The following is a 15,165-nucleotide window of genomic DNA, read 5'->3' as shown; positions in this document are numbered from 1 at the left end:
TTTCTCGAGCTTTATCAAGGATTTGTTCAAATTTACTCCTGTATTCTATAATAGAATCAGGTCTTTTTTTATGGTTTTTATGGTTTTGAATATTTCTATCCAAATCATTTCTATATGTTCAGTTTATGATATCACCACAACCATGTCCTGTTGTCCTATCTTTTCTATGGGTTTAATCTGAGAATGACTCATTTGATATTAGAATTGGGGATTAGAGGGTTAAGGTGTGATTCAGTTATACATACTATGTCACTATTATGTTGTGCTTCAATAACATCTATTTTATTTCTAACATTAAAATTAACTATTTCACATCATCCGGAGTGGACCTGGATTCAGTTCAACATCCCTACATTTAATCAGCAGGGTCCTTCTCTTCTTCTTCTTCCGCCAGTAATGTGCCGGACTCCATACAAGGCATACTCGCATATCGTTAAAAGATTTAAAATCATGTTGTGGCGAGGCTGACATTAGTTAAAATCAGGATAGAAACGTTCCTGTCTACCTATTATGGAACTTTCTGATCCTGGACTTGAAGGTTTCCAGGGTGTTGGCATCCACGATACTTGCTGGCAGTTTGTTCCATATCAGAATACCGGCTGGGAAGAAAGCATCCTGATACAATTCCAAGCTACAGAATGACTGGAGGTATCGGGTGGTGTTTTCTCTAGGCCCTTTACCAGTTGTTGGTTATGCGACTAGGTCGTTGATTACCCGATACACCATGGTAGCTTTAGCCTGGGCTTTTCTCATTTGAAGGTTTCAGATTTGGAGCTCTTTTAGCACGAATGTCACGCTACTGGTATGGCTGTAGACGTCCATAATGAAGCGGGCTGCACTACGCTTACGCTGCACTGCCTCTAGGAAGTTGATTTGGGACTTGGTGGAATTGTCCCACACTGTGGCAGCATACTCCAATTCTGGGCGAACCAATGTCTTGTAGCAAGTAGCCTTGATGTTCCTTGGGCATGAAGATATGTAACGCATCTGGAAAGCAGTAGTATTGTTCGCCTTCCTTGTAACAACTCATTCCCCAGTCATTTTCCCACTGCTGCAACGAGGGAAAGTCTTGAAGGTGTTTTACATCCCTCTCACTCTGCCTGGTAAATCGTTGATATACACTAAAAACACGCCGTGGTGATTCAGTTTAGCTGATAAACGTCGATGAGAGACCTTGTCGAATGCCTCACTGAAGTCGAGCAGAACAGCGTCAATCTGATTTCTGTCGTTGAGGCCCTTCTCAAGGTCTATGATTAGTTGGCTCTCACAAGATTTCGTTTCCTGAAATCATGTTGCCGATCTAAAAGGTTGTTGTTTTTCTCGAGGTGTTTGATGACATCGCTGTGGATTATTTGTTTCAAGCTCTTGCAGCATACCGATGTCAAGGACACAGGTCTGTAGTTGGCAGCTCTCTTTTTTTCTCCGTTTTTGAAGAGTGGCGTGGCGAAGGCCGATTTCCGCCTGGAAAATTGTCGTGAGTGGTTGTGCAATCGCTTTTGCCATACACTTCAGAAAACGGGTTGAAATCTCGTCTCGGCCACTGGCTTTGTGCGGATTCAGACCCTGCAACAGCTTTAGCACGCCTTTTTCCGATACCTTGATGTCTGGCATTTGATTGTAGGTGACACCGAGGGTGGGTACTATTGCATCGTCTTCTTCTACACTGAAAACTGAAGAAAACTGTCGGTTCAGGATTTCTGCTTTCTCTTTGGGGTTGGAGTGCAGAGTGCCACCATCCTTGAGCGATGAAACTTCCGATCCGTCACTCTTCTTGCTCTTAATGAAGTGTAGAGTTTCTTGGAGTTCTTTCAATCCTCGCACACCATATTGTTTATATATCTGTTGTAGGACTGCTTACATACCTTCTGGTTCTCGCGTTGGATCATGCGATATCTTTCCCAGTCATCCGCTTTCTGCGGTTTCGTCGCCCTTCGTTGCGCCGTTTTCTTACATCTGCTGATCTGATGAATTATTGTATCATACTATGGTTGGTTGAACCTGACGGAGGAGGATTTGAATGGTACATGGGTGCTGCTCGCTTCCATACTACTTTGACGAAACTCCTGCCACATGACTGCGATAGGGTCATCGTGATTCCTTCGTTGAGTGAAGTCCTCATAGAATCTTGTTAAATCCTTTTCAATAGCTGGTAGGTTGGCTTTCTACCACATGTATATTAATCTCTACGCTGTGGTATGATGTTGGTAAAGAGGTGAATTTTGAAAACGGACATGAAGCTCCTTAGTGGCGCTGCACATACCCATGATATAGCCTTCGTTGTTATCTGTTGGTCTATATCAGCTCGCGTGAAGATTGCTACCCCTCCATGTGAGCTTTTTGGTCTATCCATGCAGCATGGATGGGTGGATTAGGCCATATTTTGCTAGCCAGTATTATGTCCGGATCACAGTGTTTCAGCCTGGACCAAAAGGCTTCTCGTTTGGGTTTTATACTCTAGAAATTGATGTTGAGAATACGCACTTTGTTCTTATGGATAGGTGTTCTTCGTTGGATGGCGGCAAGGTGATGATGTTTAGGTTGGTTGGTCGAAATACACCGATGAAGACAACGAGTAAAAGGAATTTTCTGTATTTGTTGTACTGTCGCCCAAACTTTCAAATTCAGTGAATAGACTTGAATTTAAGTTTGACAAGCTATAACTGCAGCAATCCCAGCTCATGTCTGATCTCTCTAAGGGGACATATACAGCTGTACACATACCTAGACAGTGTTTATGAAACCATGTCTCACAATCTGTGCATGCTACTGTACGCACTGTTTTGGACCAACGGACAGCTTTATTGCAAATTCCACATGGATATTTTACAACATAAGGGCCTGTATTTGGGTGTCAGTCAGATGCATTCAGTAGGAGGAGGGCAAATATGTATGATACATACCCTGTGGCACATCGTTTGGGCGATTTCAGCAGTTCATTCCTTACGTCCAGAGATGTGTGTTCACTCGTAGTATACCTGACATAAATCTCATACCCTCCCATGGTACTATAGGTGCATTGTATGATGTGCCGATCTTGTTAACTCATGAAACCAGCACTAATGCCAATGGTATAATAAAGTGGAATTCCATTGTTTTGTTTACGTTTTACCGGAAGTTGTAAACCGAAAGTGAGATGTTGATATTTGAATGGTTCTTATCAACTCAGAAAGTTTCCAGTAACATTAATTGCCAATGTTCCAAAATACAATTATAAAATGGATTGATAGTTCAGACTCTCATCTCCTATTTTGCAAAGCACGGTTGTTCAATAACACTCGCAATTTTTGGGGGTTTGCAGAAGTATTTGTAGATATGAATTATTGTTGAATATTTTAGAATAAAGGTATATAAATTGAATAGAATTACTGCATATCCAAGTCATATGCCCTCGTAAGACGGATGTCACGTTCACAACATATAAAAAAGGAATTTTAACCATTATCGTAAGCAGTCGGTTTAGGGAGACATCCTCGCGAGGGTTCGGGCAATACAACTAACAGCATTGCATGAACATGGGCAGAGACTTGCAATGTAAAGATCGTTGTTTAAACATATAATAGCATCAATATTAACAACAAACACAACAAAAAAACTAAAACACAAATGCATAAGAGGCATAATTCACATTTACATTCCTCGTGGAATCAACCGCTTTGAGAAAATTATCATATTTACAAAACGCTTGATACGATTATGGTACGCTTACTATTTGATGGTACTGGTGATAGCTAACAATGTGTTCCTAGACGGACATCTCCGGGTTAAAAATATGCCAAAGTGCATCAAGGTAAAACAAAACCGGTACAGCACTTAAAGTACAGGTAATTAACAGTGTGGTGCCAGCCACGTGTTGATGTGTAGTGCTGATGGATGATACATTCGGAACACTATAACCTAAACATTACAGCTACGTGAAAACGCAGATAAATATAATGTCTGAGTAGGTTGACAAGATAATACAGCTTAAACAAACATGTGAGTAGCGAAGACAAAATCAGTTAAAATGGTTCATTTTAAAAGCATTCGCATTGTATGTGTAGAAAATAAAAATAAAAAGGGGGTTAAAATAATAAAAGAGATAACGAATAGATGATAATTATAGACTATGTGATATATATAGCGTCAAAAGGGGTAAGTTAGGTTTAAAGACATCAGAGTCTATAGAATAGACCGATGTCTTTCAAATAGTTAAATGATGCCTTCGAGTCCCCGGAACTGAAAATAGTTTTCATACCCGGGACTCGAAATGGAGTGTCACATGCGTGGCATAAAAGTGGATCTTCTCGTTTTAAAAGGTACGAATCAGTAGGAAATGTGTGCCCAGTACGGAGCCGAGCGAGGACAACTTCCTCTCTTCGATCTTTCCGACTGGGAATAGATGTTTTAAGTCTCGGTTGTACTTTAAAGAGTCTGTTGCTGGTCTCGAGAGAATTTTGAATGGCTGTACAAATAAAAGGTTTAAAATCTGTATATGGTAGTTTGATATTTGTTTGTTGGAGATTTAATGCTTTTTTTTGCTTCCCTGTCAACAAATTAGTTGCCTTTAATTCCGATATGGCTCGAAATCCATAGTAAAGTTATTTTAGACTTTTTTAAGATACGAGATATTCGAAGAGCAAGGTTTTGTACGAGTGTGTTTTTAGGATCTCGTAGCTGTAAACTCTGTATGACAGATAGAGAGTCTGAATAAATGATTGCCTTTTAATGCGGTGTTCATCGATATGGTCGAGGGCCAAACCAATGGCGCATTCATCGGCAGAAAAGATAGAAGCGCCGTCTGGTAGTCGAACTGAAGTGCAGGAATATGCAGTACAACAGGTTGCTGCCACTTTCTCACCTTCTTTGGAACCATCGGTGTAAAGTTGTGTATGAGAAGGCTATTCCGAAATGCATTCCCGGAAGGTGGATTTGTGTTCTTCGAGCATAACACTTGATTTCCCTCGCTCATGTCGTTTTCCAGTACATATCTTTCATCATTGCCTACAGCCATCATCTGTCCATATACCTATAAACCTGTCATCATAAACATTTGGTACATACATATGTGACTATAATCACTCTAAGTATTATACGTATCCTTTAGGCTACTGTTACCTGACACATTACTGACCCCAACCAGCACATGACTTACAATCCAAAGATATGTATTAATCTAACACAAATTAATCACATTAATTAATTAAATCAACTATTGGGTAAACCCATTTTGTCACAATTATGCTTGTTCAACTTAATGTCCTTGTTTGACTTTGATGGTCACAGGATTCAAAATATTTCAGCACGTTCTTTGGAATCATTTTTAGTCAAGACACTGATACTTCGTCTGTATCTTTATTTTAGTCCACTTTACAAATGTGATATTAATACCAGGGCCTGTTATTTATTGTATTTTGTTGTTTTTTAGGAGTCATACTGTTTTTGAGTAGTGACGAGTTGTTTTAGTGGACGAAATTGTTTGTGGAAATTTCTAGTTTGGTTCCTGCGACTTTTGTTCATTTATTAATCTACTACTTTTATTCATTTTTGTTTCTATAAATTTCCTCAAATTCACATTTTCAAGATGATTTCTTCTCTGTAATTAGCCATCGGCTATTAGCCAGTCGGAGAATGTGCGTTAACATCAGCATATATTATATAACTAATAACTGTTAATATTTCCTAACGGATTGCCTTAAACATTTGACAATATTCCACATAATTGCATGTAATGTCGATGCTACTTTATTGCTTATATATACTAAAATATGTTGGAACCAAAATATAAATTCCTGTAGTACATTGTATGTTTGAGACCAAATATTCAATGATGAAGAAGTATGGTAAGATTACATGGAACTAACATACTTATAGGTTTGGGACACACACGAGAATCCAGGATGTGTCCATGCGAACTACATGTCCGCTACAACGGATTACCGAAATGTTCTGGACAAAATCCGAGCAACTGTGCAACACTGTGCTAACGCTAGGTCAAGCATTCACACAAGGTTTGTCTACTTTTTACTACTAGATTGAAGTTAAGAAATAGTAACGTGCTTTCGTTATAAAACAGTATGCGTGTACTGTAACAGTCTGTACTGTATACCAGCAATATAAAAAAAAAACGTTTTTCATTTTGAACAAAGGAAAACACATATTGCTTAAAAGCACCACTTCTCAGTACATGTACTAAGAACGATGAATATTGTCCACATGTTCCATATTTGCAGCCATCATTGTATGCATGTACCAATGAAAAAGTTTCAAGTAACTTTCTTGATGCAGTATATATTATAGATATATATATTATATGTGTTATATGATCGCCTTTGTTTATCAAAACCGCCTCAATGATGGCACTATTACAGCATTACCAATGGTTTATTCATTTTAGCAACATTTTTAGTTATTGAGGTTTTGATTTATGAAAATATATACTTGCTAGCAAATCGCATCTAGAGTGATTTTTTGGCCACATAATTATAGGATACTAAATATATCGTTATCACCTTTCTTTAAAAAGAGACCATACTTAGCACATGCGCTCGAGCTACTCCGCCATTTGCTGTGTAATAGGGTTGTTGCGGGTATTTTACTTATACCATAAGTCTAGCTGTCTTTCATTAACTCATTATATCCAAGTTTATACCAGTTTGACAAATAATTTGGTTATTTTTTTACGGTAATCTTTATATGTGTTATACGATCGCCTTTGTTTATCAAAACCGCCTCAACGATGGCACTATTACCAATGGTTTATTCATTTTAGCAATATTTTTAGTTGTTAAGATTTTGATTTATGATTTTATTATAAACTTATAACCTGGACACGGCGGTATTTAGAGGTTGTATATTTGAATTGCATTGTATTGAGATCGCGCGCATAATTGTTTTTTTTTTCTAGCAGTCAGAATGATCTGGCAATTATGTTTTCTCAAGGTTGGCATATTGAAAGGGGCTAACCAAAAGTGAATCAGTTGGTTGAGGGGTAATTACAAACATGCGATACAGGGGTTATTTCATCCAGGGTTAAGTTAAACCATTTCGAATATTCTTGAGGAATGGTTTCTCCTCTTGAGGCAATTTGCTAGCAAGTATATTTTTTTCTCCGTCAACATTTTGCTCTTCCAAAAGCCTTTTTCAAAGAACTGTTCCCGTTTCTTTCTTTCACGGGATAAGATTCAGCTGTCGAGCGAAAGTATAAGGTCAAAGTTGATAAACGAATTGTGTCTTAGTGTGTCGATCAATGGTCTCAACAATGTGATATCATTGAGATGGCTCAATTGACCATGTCATGAATCTTACTCCAGGTGCAATTAATCCCTTTCAAAGATAATTCCTTACATTTGACAAACTTTGCAGTGCGATTTTGGGCTTCGTCTTTCCGCCAATGAAGGAATTAGCGAACCCAGATAGTTCCTACTCTTCGTTTGCAAGTCCAAATTATTTGGTTTCTTAGATTTCTATCGTAAAGCACTCGCATAGAAGATGAGTGCCGCTTGGGAATTCTTTGCATCTTATCTATACAATTTTACTAACTGAGTTCCGGCATGGTGGGAACGGGGAACTATGCCACTTCGACTCATTTTGTGGAGGTTATTGCATAGTTAAAATCTGTTCATTCGTAATGAAGGACTTATATCTTAAAGTGTAAAAAAAATGTTTTAGGGATAGAAGACGTGCAGCGGCGTAAACTCAACTGTGCTAAACATCTTGCCCCTTATTAAAAAGCCGTTTTAATTCTCAATCGCATCTTGGGCGCAGATTTTTTCACGAATACGATTTTGGCGTGAGAGCAGTTTCATTACTAGGGATCCAATTATCTTGGCCAGGTGTTCAAAACATGATTAAATTAATCAGTGATTAACACAAATTGCAACTGAGTTTAAACTGTCAAGATAGCAAATATTTGAGTAGAGTAAAATTACATGAAACATTACGAACTTGATCAAATTATTATTATAGGCATGTTACCCCGTGAGTGAGTACCTCAATACGTTGTGTTATCACTCTATTGGATTCAAGTTTTAATAGAGTTTTAATACACTTTATAAAAGAATATAAACAATTTCATATTAAGCACTAGATATACAACTATCTATGACTAGAGTTTCATGCTATGGTGCATTGTAATGTTCTTGTTATTCTTCCTACGGTCACTAAAAGTTATATTCCTATGTATGTTGGGAAGACGGAGTGTTGTGTACCAACGCAGATTTCGTTCACCACTTTATACATAATTATGGACTTTTGTGCAATTTGAAGTCCAAAATTTGTCCAGAAAATACTTGCAGGTTGCTTTGTATTTCACCAATCATAAGAAAAGATCTATGTTTCTTAACAAGCAAATTCGTGGAATGTATACCCACGCTTGCAGGACATATTGTAGGTAAACATTATCGAGGTTAGGTTTAAACATGTGAGCATCGTTCTATTGAGACATAATGTATAGCTTGAAATTCGAAGAAGAAAAAAGCCTTATACAGAAGGTAGACTTTTTATTGAACATGTAGGTATTACGGTGTAAATTAATCGTTTAATCCATCAGAATTTACTAACCTCATTAAGGATCCGTAAATATGCACAAATCACATCGGTTGGCAAACTTAGCATGAGTCGAAAGTGCATACAGAATTTGGTTGAAATATCTGCACAATATCTACAGCAATGATCACACGAAAACCAAAGACTGACCGAGATGGGTGGAAAGACAGAGGAACACAAACATTGTTATCAAGTTTGAAGGAATTTGGCTAATATTTGATATAGTTATTAAGCGGAAACTGCAGATAATAAAGTTTTTCGAGGGACCATAACTCCGCCAAATAGAGTCAGATTAAAGAGGTTGTCAAACTTGGCCGAGCCCCTCAATGCGTTGAACCCTGTTACAAAGTTTGAAGACAATCGGATAATATTTGCGAGAGTTAATTAACAGAAACGTCAGATAATGACGTCTTTGGTTATTCAAGGGGCCATAACCCCGTCATTTTCGTCTATTTCAGTCTTTAAGTAGGTATGAAATAGCAAAAATCAATCTATCTCCCTACATTGTCTTAATAAATTCTCTGTCAACAGAGCAAAATTCTGAACCAAATAATGTCTACATTGAAAAAAAAAAAGATCCACATGCACTGATATTAACTATCCAAGAATAAAATTACAGAATGAAAGAAAAGCGCTTTATACTTAAGTAACTTTGGCAATATGTAAAATATATCCTCATTGTCCACTAGCCTATGTACAGGCGCTGTGTTCGTCGGTCTCACTTAAGTTTTCTGTTAGGAGGTGGGTATAAATTCTATGAACTTGTTTGTTAAAGTTGGGTTGATAATTAAGGTCATGAGGATTATAATGCAATTATATTGAAAAGGGGAACATTTTATTACTAAAGTGACTGTTAAGTTTCATTAAAATATTAAAGCCATTAATTGTGCTTTATTATCAATCTAGACTTAAGACTTATCACGAGTGACCAATGTCAATAGGTGCTCTAAGTAGAATACCGCCTTTGACTTCCTCTATTCGCTGTGGCAATATTTAAAAAATCTATATGCAAACAGAATGCGGTGCTTATGCGATTTATTATTAAATTTACTTCTGTCTTCATCAAAGGTTCCTACATGAATGCCTGAACTATTTAAAAATCTCTGTGGTTGCAAAGGAATCTCTGTCCGGGTTATCCTCAAAAGACCATCACACAAGGTCCATGTATCTGCAGAATCTTCTCAAGGACCTCGAAGATGCATACAAAGAGGTTTTCATCAAAGAATTTCTCTTCTATATTTTAATCTGTATAATCTCAATATTATTGTCAATGACATGATTGTTTAAACCTGCCTATAAAACGAACTATAAAGCATTCGTCAATTTATACTTTATTATTTCAATATCGCTTTCCAAATCAAAAAAATATGTCAGATAAGTAAATGTCGATAACATTTGAAGGAAATTTGATTTTTGTATCACAAATGTTTATTAAAATCTAAAACTAATCATGAATTTCACATACACCATTTACATTACTTTCTTAATTCAGCGAATATATATGATATAAAGATGAAATCGGAAGATTGAATTAGAATCCAATCCTCGCTATTAGCAGGCGAAATACTTTTTACAAAGTAACAAGCTTTGATACATTAGTTTTACTTGGTGTTGTCAAATACTTCTCAAATTTGTAAGTTTCAGAGTAGATTAAATTCAAATTCAACTAAAAAAACTTTGAAAGTAAGCAAGTAATCACTACATTGCATCTTTGTTTTTGTTTATGAAGGGGGAAAGAGCTCTTGATGCCTTAGAGATCAAAGGAAATGTTGTTGAACAAGTTCATCAATATCTTAACGATGCTGCAAATAGAGAGAAAATTTTCACCTGGGACAAAGATGGCATTCCAAAAGGCAAAACATTCGATGTTTTGAAATTGAAAGCAAGCGTTGCTATACGGGAATACATCTCGGGCGGAATTCGTGCTGCTATTGAAAATTGCAAATCTGAGTTAAAAGAACTAACAGAAGCACTGTCCGTACTCTTCTTGAACATCACGAAAAAAGAAGCCAAGATGAAGGTTTTTTTTAAAAAATATCTTGAAAGCGACAACGAATTGGCACAAGAAACGAGGTCGTTAAACATAGAAAGCGACGAGGAGGATGACTTACCCGCGCACGCAATTGTTGCTTTAGTAGTTACTGCGCCTGTTTGGATTCCGTTAGGTATAGCTGGATTGGTCACGGTTGCTCCAGTTGCGGCTGCAGTACAAGCTGGAAAAGAACATTATCTGATTTCTACATACAGGAAAAAACCAAAAGAAAAACTTGAGCAGTGGACAGTAGAAATTCTTAAAAAAGAATTCACATCTAAAACTCTGGAAAGGACCATATTTGAAAAGCTGACTCAGAAGATAAACGAGAAAATGGGGAAAGTTTCAAAGTCAATTACAAACTACAAGAGCATATTGAAACGTCTTGACCAAAACGAGCAATCTGAAGCTGTATTTCGTGGCTTTGCCGAGTTGAAAGAGTTATGCTGTAGCCTTGATGGCTTATTGAAGGTGTTACAGCAGCCTAAGACAAATAATGATAGGTAACTTGCTAAACTTAACACGGGCTTCCTGAATAAATCTTCTTAATTTGTGCACTTTCACAAAACAAATATTTCTAGTGCAGTAAGCAAACGTTTCAATGATTTTGTCGGAAATGAAGTATAAAAAAAGTTAATTTGGGTATAAATAAACGACATGTGGTTTCTTGTATGAGCTGAATATAGGTCGGCACTTCAGGTTAAATTCTTAAATTTATTGATTATAATAATTATTTCCTTTAGCCAATTCTCGTTTATATCACACAATGCTATTTATTTATGTCTGCCGAAGAAATGATATTATTTGTAAAATGTCAATTTTCACAATTTTATTTATAACAGGTTTTGAGGTCTGAGGTCAGAGAGTGATGCATACACATTGAAAAGAGGCAATTTTACTTTTTGAGAAAAATTGATAATTAAAGGTAAGGCTGCATTAATGTCATAGCATTGCTACAAAACCTTCTACTATCTACAGTTTCCGCTAAATAACTTTAGCAAATATTAGATAAGGCTTTTTTTCCCTTCGAGTTTCATGCAATACATTATGTCTCAACAGCACGATAATCACATGTTTAAACCTAATCTCAATAATGTTTACCTACAATATGTCCATGAATTTGCTTGTTGTCATTTATGTAGGAGTAAAACAAATGCATTACATATTCTGTAACTATAATTTAGTCTAATTTGGTAAAATTTAGTTCGCTTGCTTTTTTGTGACTCCCAACTAACCTCGTGTGGATATATTGCTTTGTATTTTTGATACCTAATGAACAGTCCCTAGACTTAATATAAAAACCCATGTATTTAATACGCAATCGACACGTAAGATAGATACCCATCTTAGAGATCAAGAGTGATTTTATCAATTGAAAAACAATTGTTAAATAATAGCTTTAGAATAAATTTTGGGTATAATTCTCCATCGTTACGACAACAGACGATCGCGGCCGCGATCATTGGTGAAAGAATTTTTTTTTTTCAGATGTCAGATTTGCTGTTATTGTTAAAACCCATTTCCATCGTTTGTTATTGCGTGATATCATTTTACATTTTCACATCACGTTATATACAGAACTGTTAGCCGGAGCAGATAACTATTATTAGACTCTGAAAACAAAGTGACTTCACTCGAATGTATTGATTGCAACAATGTATATTTTGTATTAATTCAATAATGAGCAAAGACCTAAGGCGTAACGTTAACTCGCATGCGTATAGATCCTTTGATAAATCATCAAGTGAGACAACTCTCTTGAACGTATATTTCGAGCTTACGAATTACGAATGGAAGGTATTTGGATATATCTAAACTATTTGACATATTGTGACACGTTTCCTGTTGATGAATTGTATGTAAAAAAAAATGAAAAACAGTGTAAACATGGTGTGTATTTTTGAAAATAAGAATATTAGAAACCTTCAACCCTAAAATTTGAAACATTTACTTTTACATCCAAATTTGATATGAATGCCACAAATTATTCACGGATGTTAAAATATGTATGAAATCAAGGTGCGGTACATGTAAGATTGTTTATGAATGTAAAGACTATGTTTTTGAAAATAGTTTTCAAAATAGAAATGAGATAACATTTTAACTCTAATTCAAAGAATGTCATTTGCACTTTATTATGTAAACCTTGCTGATAATTCTATATTAGAAAACCGGGTGTAAAACTACGATTGAATGTGCAAAGACACAAAATGAAGGAAACTGAGTTTTGATTTGTAAGAGTAAGCAACATATGCATCAATTTTCTAAGGATGATTTTTGTGCGTTACCTACCTACAAACTTGATAGCGATGATCCAGTTACCAAAGAATTTAACTATTTTTTTTTACAAAAGCCCTCGAACCAAGCTTTCATAAATAATATTTGGTCAATATTGACATGTTTTTTCTGTATTTGTATTGTTTATGACGTAACTATGAATATGCATCGATGACGTCATTAAAAATGTTAACTATACAACTATTGATGTCGCCATGTTACTGGCGCTGATAAATAAACACTAGTCCGTCTGAAGAAACCCAACAACACAGAATGGCCAAGCGGCCAGTCTTGTGTACCTGAACCTTTTATATTTAGATTAAAATGTTTACAAACGACTGATGTCGTGAAGTGTATCACATCTTATTTGATCTTTTTCAGTATTTGCTAGATTAGTATGGTGGATTATATCTTTTTTGAATTTTGGTTTTATTTACCTAATTGCGTGAAGTTGATCATATCTTTTTTTATCTGTTTTAATATTTACTAGATGGATTGTAGTTGATTATATTATATTTTATCTATTTAGCCCACCATCATCAGATAGGTGGGCTATTCAAATCTCCTTGCGTCCGTGGTCCCTGTTCCATGGTGCGTCCGTCCGTCCGTCATTGATTAAGATGGATGGCGTACAGGCAAACTCATCAAACAGATAAGAGAAAAGAAGAGAAAAGATAAAACTAACATAGAACTAATGAAGATGGTACGATGGTGGGCGCCAAGATCCATCTGGGATCTCTTGTTTATTTACTTAATGTCGTTTAGTGGATCATATCTCATTTTAACCTATTTCATCATTTACAAGCCTCCTCTTCTCTGTTAATAGCTGTATTGTTAAAGAAATGCATGTTTATCAGATCATATATCACAACGCTATCATGTTACTTTCAAAATAACAAAGCCAAATTATAATTTGATAAATTAATCTAATCTTAATCTTTATCGAATGTATGCATTAAGAAAATTGATATCGGTTATGCATCGCTAATAAAACTGATAACGATGAAGAAAAGTATAAAAAAAAATCATCCAAAAATAATGTTACTCGAAATCATGGAGTTTTGTTTTGTCTTTTCTGAAGTCGTTAAACAATATCTGTATTAAGGAAATGGATATTATTAAATGGAGGTATTTATGGGCAAAACACATTCACAGGGGAAAGAAAATCTACATGATAATGATATTTCAGATAAAGCTATTGCTTAATACAAAATATGAAATAACATAATAGCATCTGGTGTTTATCAAAATGTTTCTTACAAATCATATTTGGGTTCCAATGGTCTAAGTGAAGACATTAATTTACCAAACAATAAAGAGGAATATCACTCAATACTTGACTTGGGAAACTCAGGACCTAGTAAATATGGGCATGTTAGTTTCATATCCGGCAAACTTAAAGGATCACAATTTAGTTAAGAAATGTCACAGACCACGGCCAAAGCATTTGCTTGATAAAATGTTACAACATTGAAAAAATATATAAATATATCTACCGTGAAATATTTTTGCATGACAGATTGATATAGTAAAAACTAACCCAATGCTAAGTTAATAACTTGAAGTCAAACAGTTTTAAATCAATTCTACAATAAAAATAAAAATAAAAATATGCATTAAAAAGAATCTAACATAAACTACAATTAAAATTATTCTTTTAGCAAAAGGTAAGAATATGCTTATATTTCTTAAATCAGTAATCTGACGCTAGCAAAATGCATTTTGTGATTTAAATATAAAGGTAAAGGTTTGTACCTCATCAGTAATGGAATAAATACTAAACCTGGCCGATTAACTTACAGCTGAGAATCATAAACAAGAATATGAACTGAGGATAGGAGGCTTGGTCAAAGTAACAACGGATGATTTAAAGTTGTGTTTGTTTCAAATATCGAATGTGATTTCAAAGAGTAATAAAATATTGAGTTACATCAATGGTGTCTATGTTTTCTTACCTGTAATCAGGTCCTCAGGTCACGTGACCGTATACCGTGGCGGGGCGTCTGTCGTTTTTCTTTATATCTACCAGTCTAGAGCAGTTAAAAGGAATTTGAAGAAAATGACGTATAGCATTCCTGGGCCAAGGGGAACTCAAAAACGAATTAAAGAGAGTTTGGCTCTACGGTACGTCTGAACAGATGCTCTTAAAGCAAAAGAAGACAAAAACATACTCATATGGATATACAATACCAAGTTTTGTTTCTTATAAGATATAAGTCAAAGTGTATAGCTTTACCTGTAATAAGGCCTGAACTAAGTCAAATATAAGTAGTACAGATTAGGGTACCGTGCTTTACCTGTTATAAGGCCTGAACTAGGTCAAATATAAGTAG

The 15,165-nt window shown here is 35.7% G+C and overlaps 1 protein-coding gene across 1 annotated transcript; it reads left to right on the top strand.

Moving 5' to 3' along the window:
* The first annotated feature begins 5,553 nt into the window (after positions 1-5,553).
* On the top strand, positions 5,554-14,767 carry LOC110441280. Its single transcript, XM_021484391.1, has 4 exons — positions 5,554-5,987; positions 9,592-9,733; positions 10,253-11,058; positions 11,398-14,767. The coding sequence occupies exons 1-4, from the start codon at positions 5,896-5,898 to the stop codon at positions 11,402-11,404; spliced, it is 1,047 nt and encodes a 348-aa protein (XP_021340066.1). The 5' UTR covers positions 5,554-5,895; the 3' UTR covers positions 11,405-14,767.
* Positions 14,768-15,165: the final 398 nt, after the last annotated feature.

This window comes from Mizuhopecten yessoensis, unplaced genomic scaffold, assembly GCF_002113885.1.
Source record: "Mizuhopecten yessoensis strain PY_sf001 unplaced genomic scaffold, ASM211388v2 scaffold715825, whole genome shotgun sequence".
Lineage (NCBI taxonomy): Eukaryota > Metazoa > Mollusca > Bivalvia > Pectinida > Pectinidae > Mizuhopecten > Mizuhopecten yessoensis.
This window is presented reverse-complemented; position numbering and strand designations above follow the sequence as displayed.

Coding starts and splice junctions, on each gene's coding strand:
- LOC110441280 (XM_021484391.1), top strand. CDS start 5,896: ATGTCCGCTACAACGGATTACCGAAATGTTCTGGACAAAATCCGAGCA. Junction 5,988..9,591: donor AGGTCAAGCATTCACACAAG/GTTTGTCTACTT, acceptor TCTTCATCAAAG/GTTCCTACATGAATGCCTGA. Junction 9,734..10,252: donor TCGAAGATGCATACAAAGAG/GTTTTCATCAAA, acceptor TTGTTTATGAAG/GGGGAAAGAGCTCTTGATGC.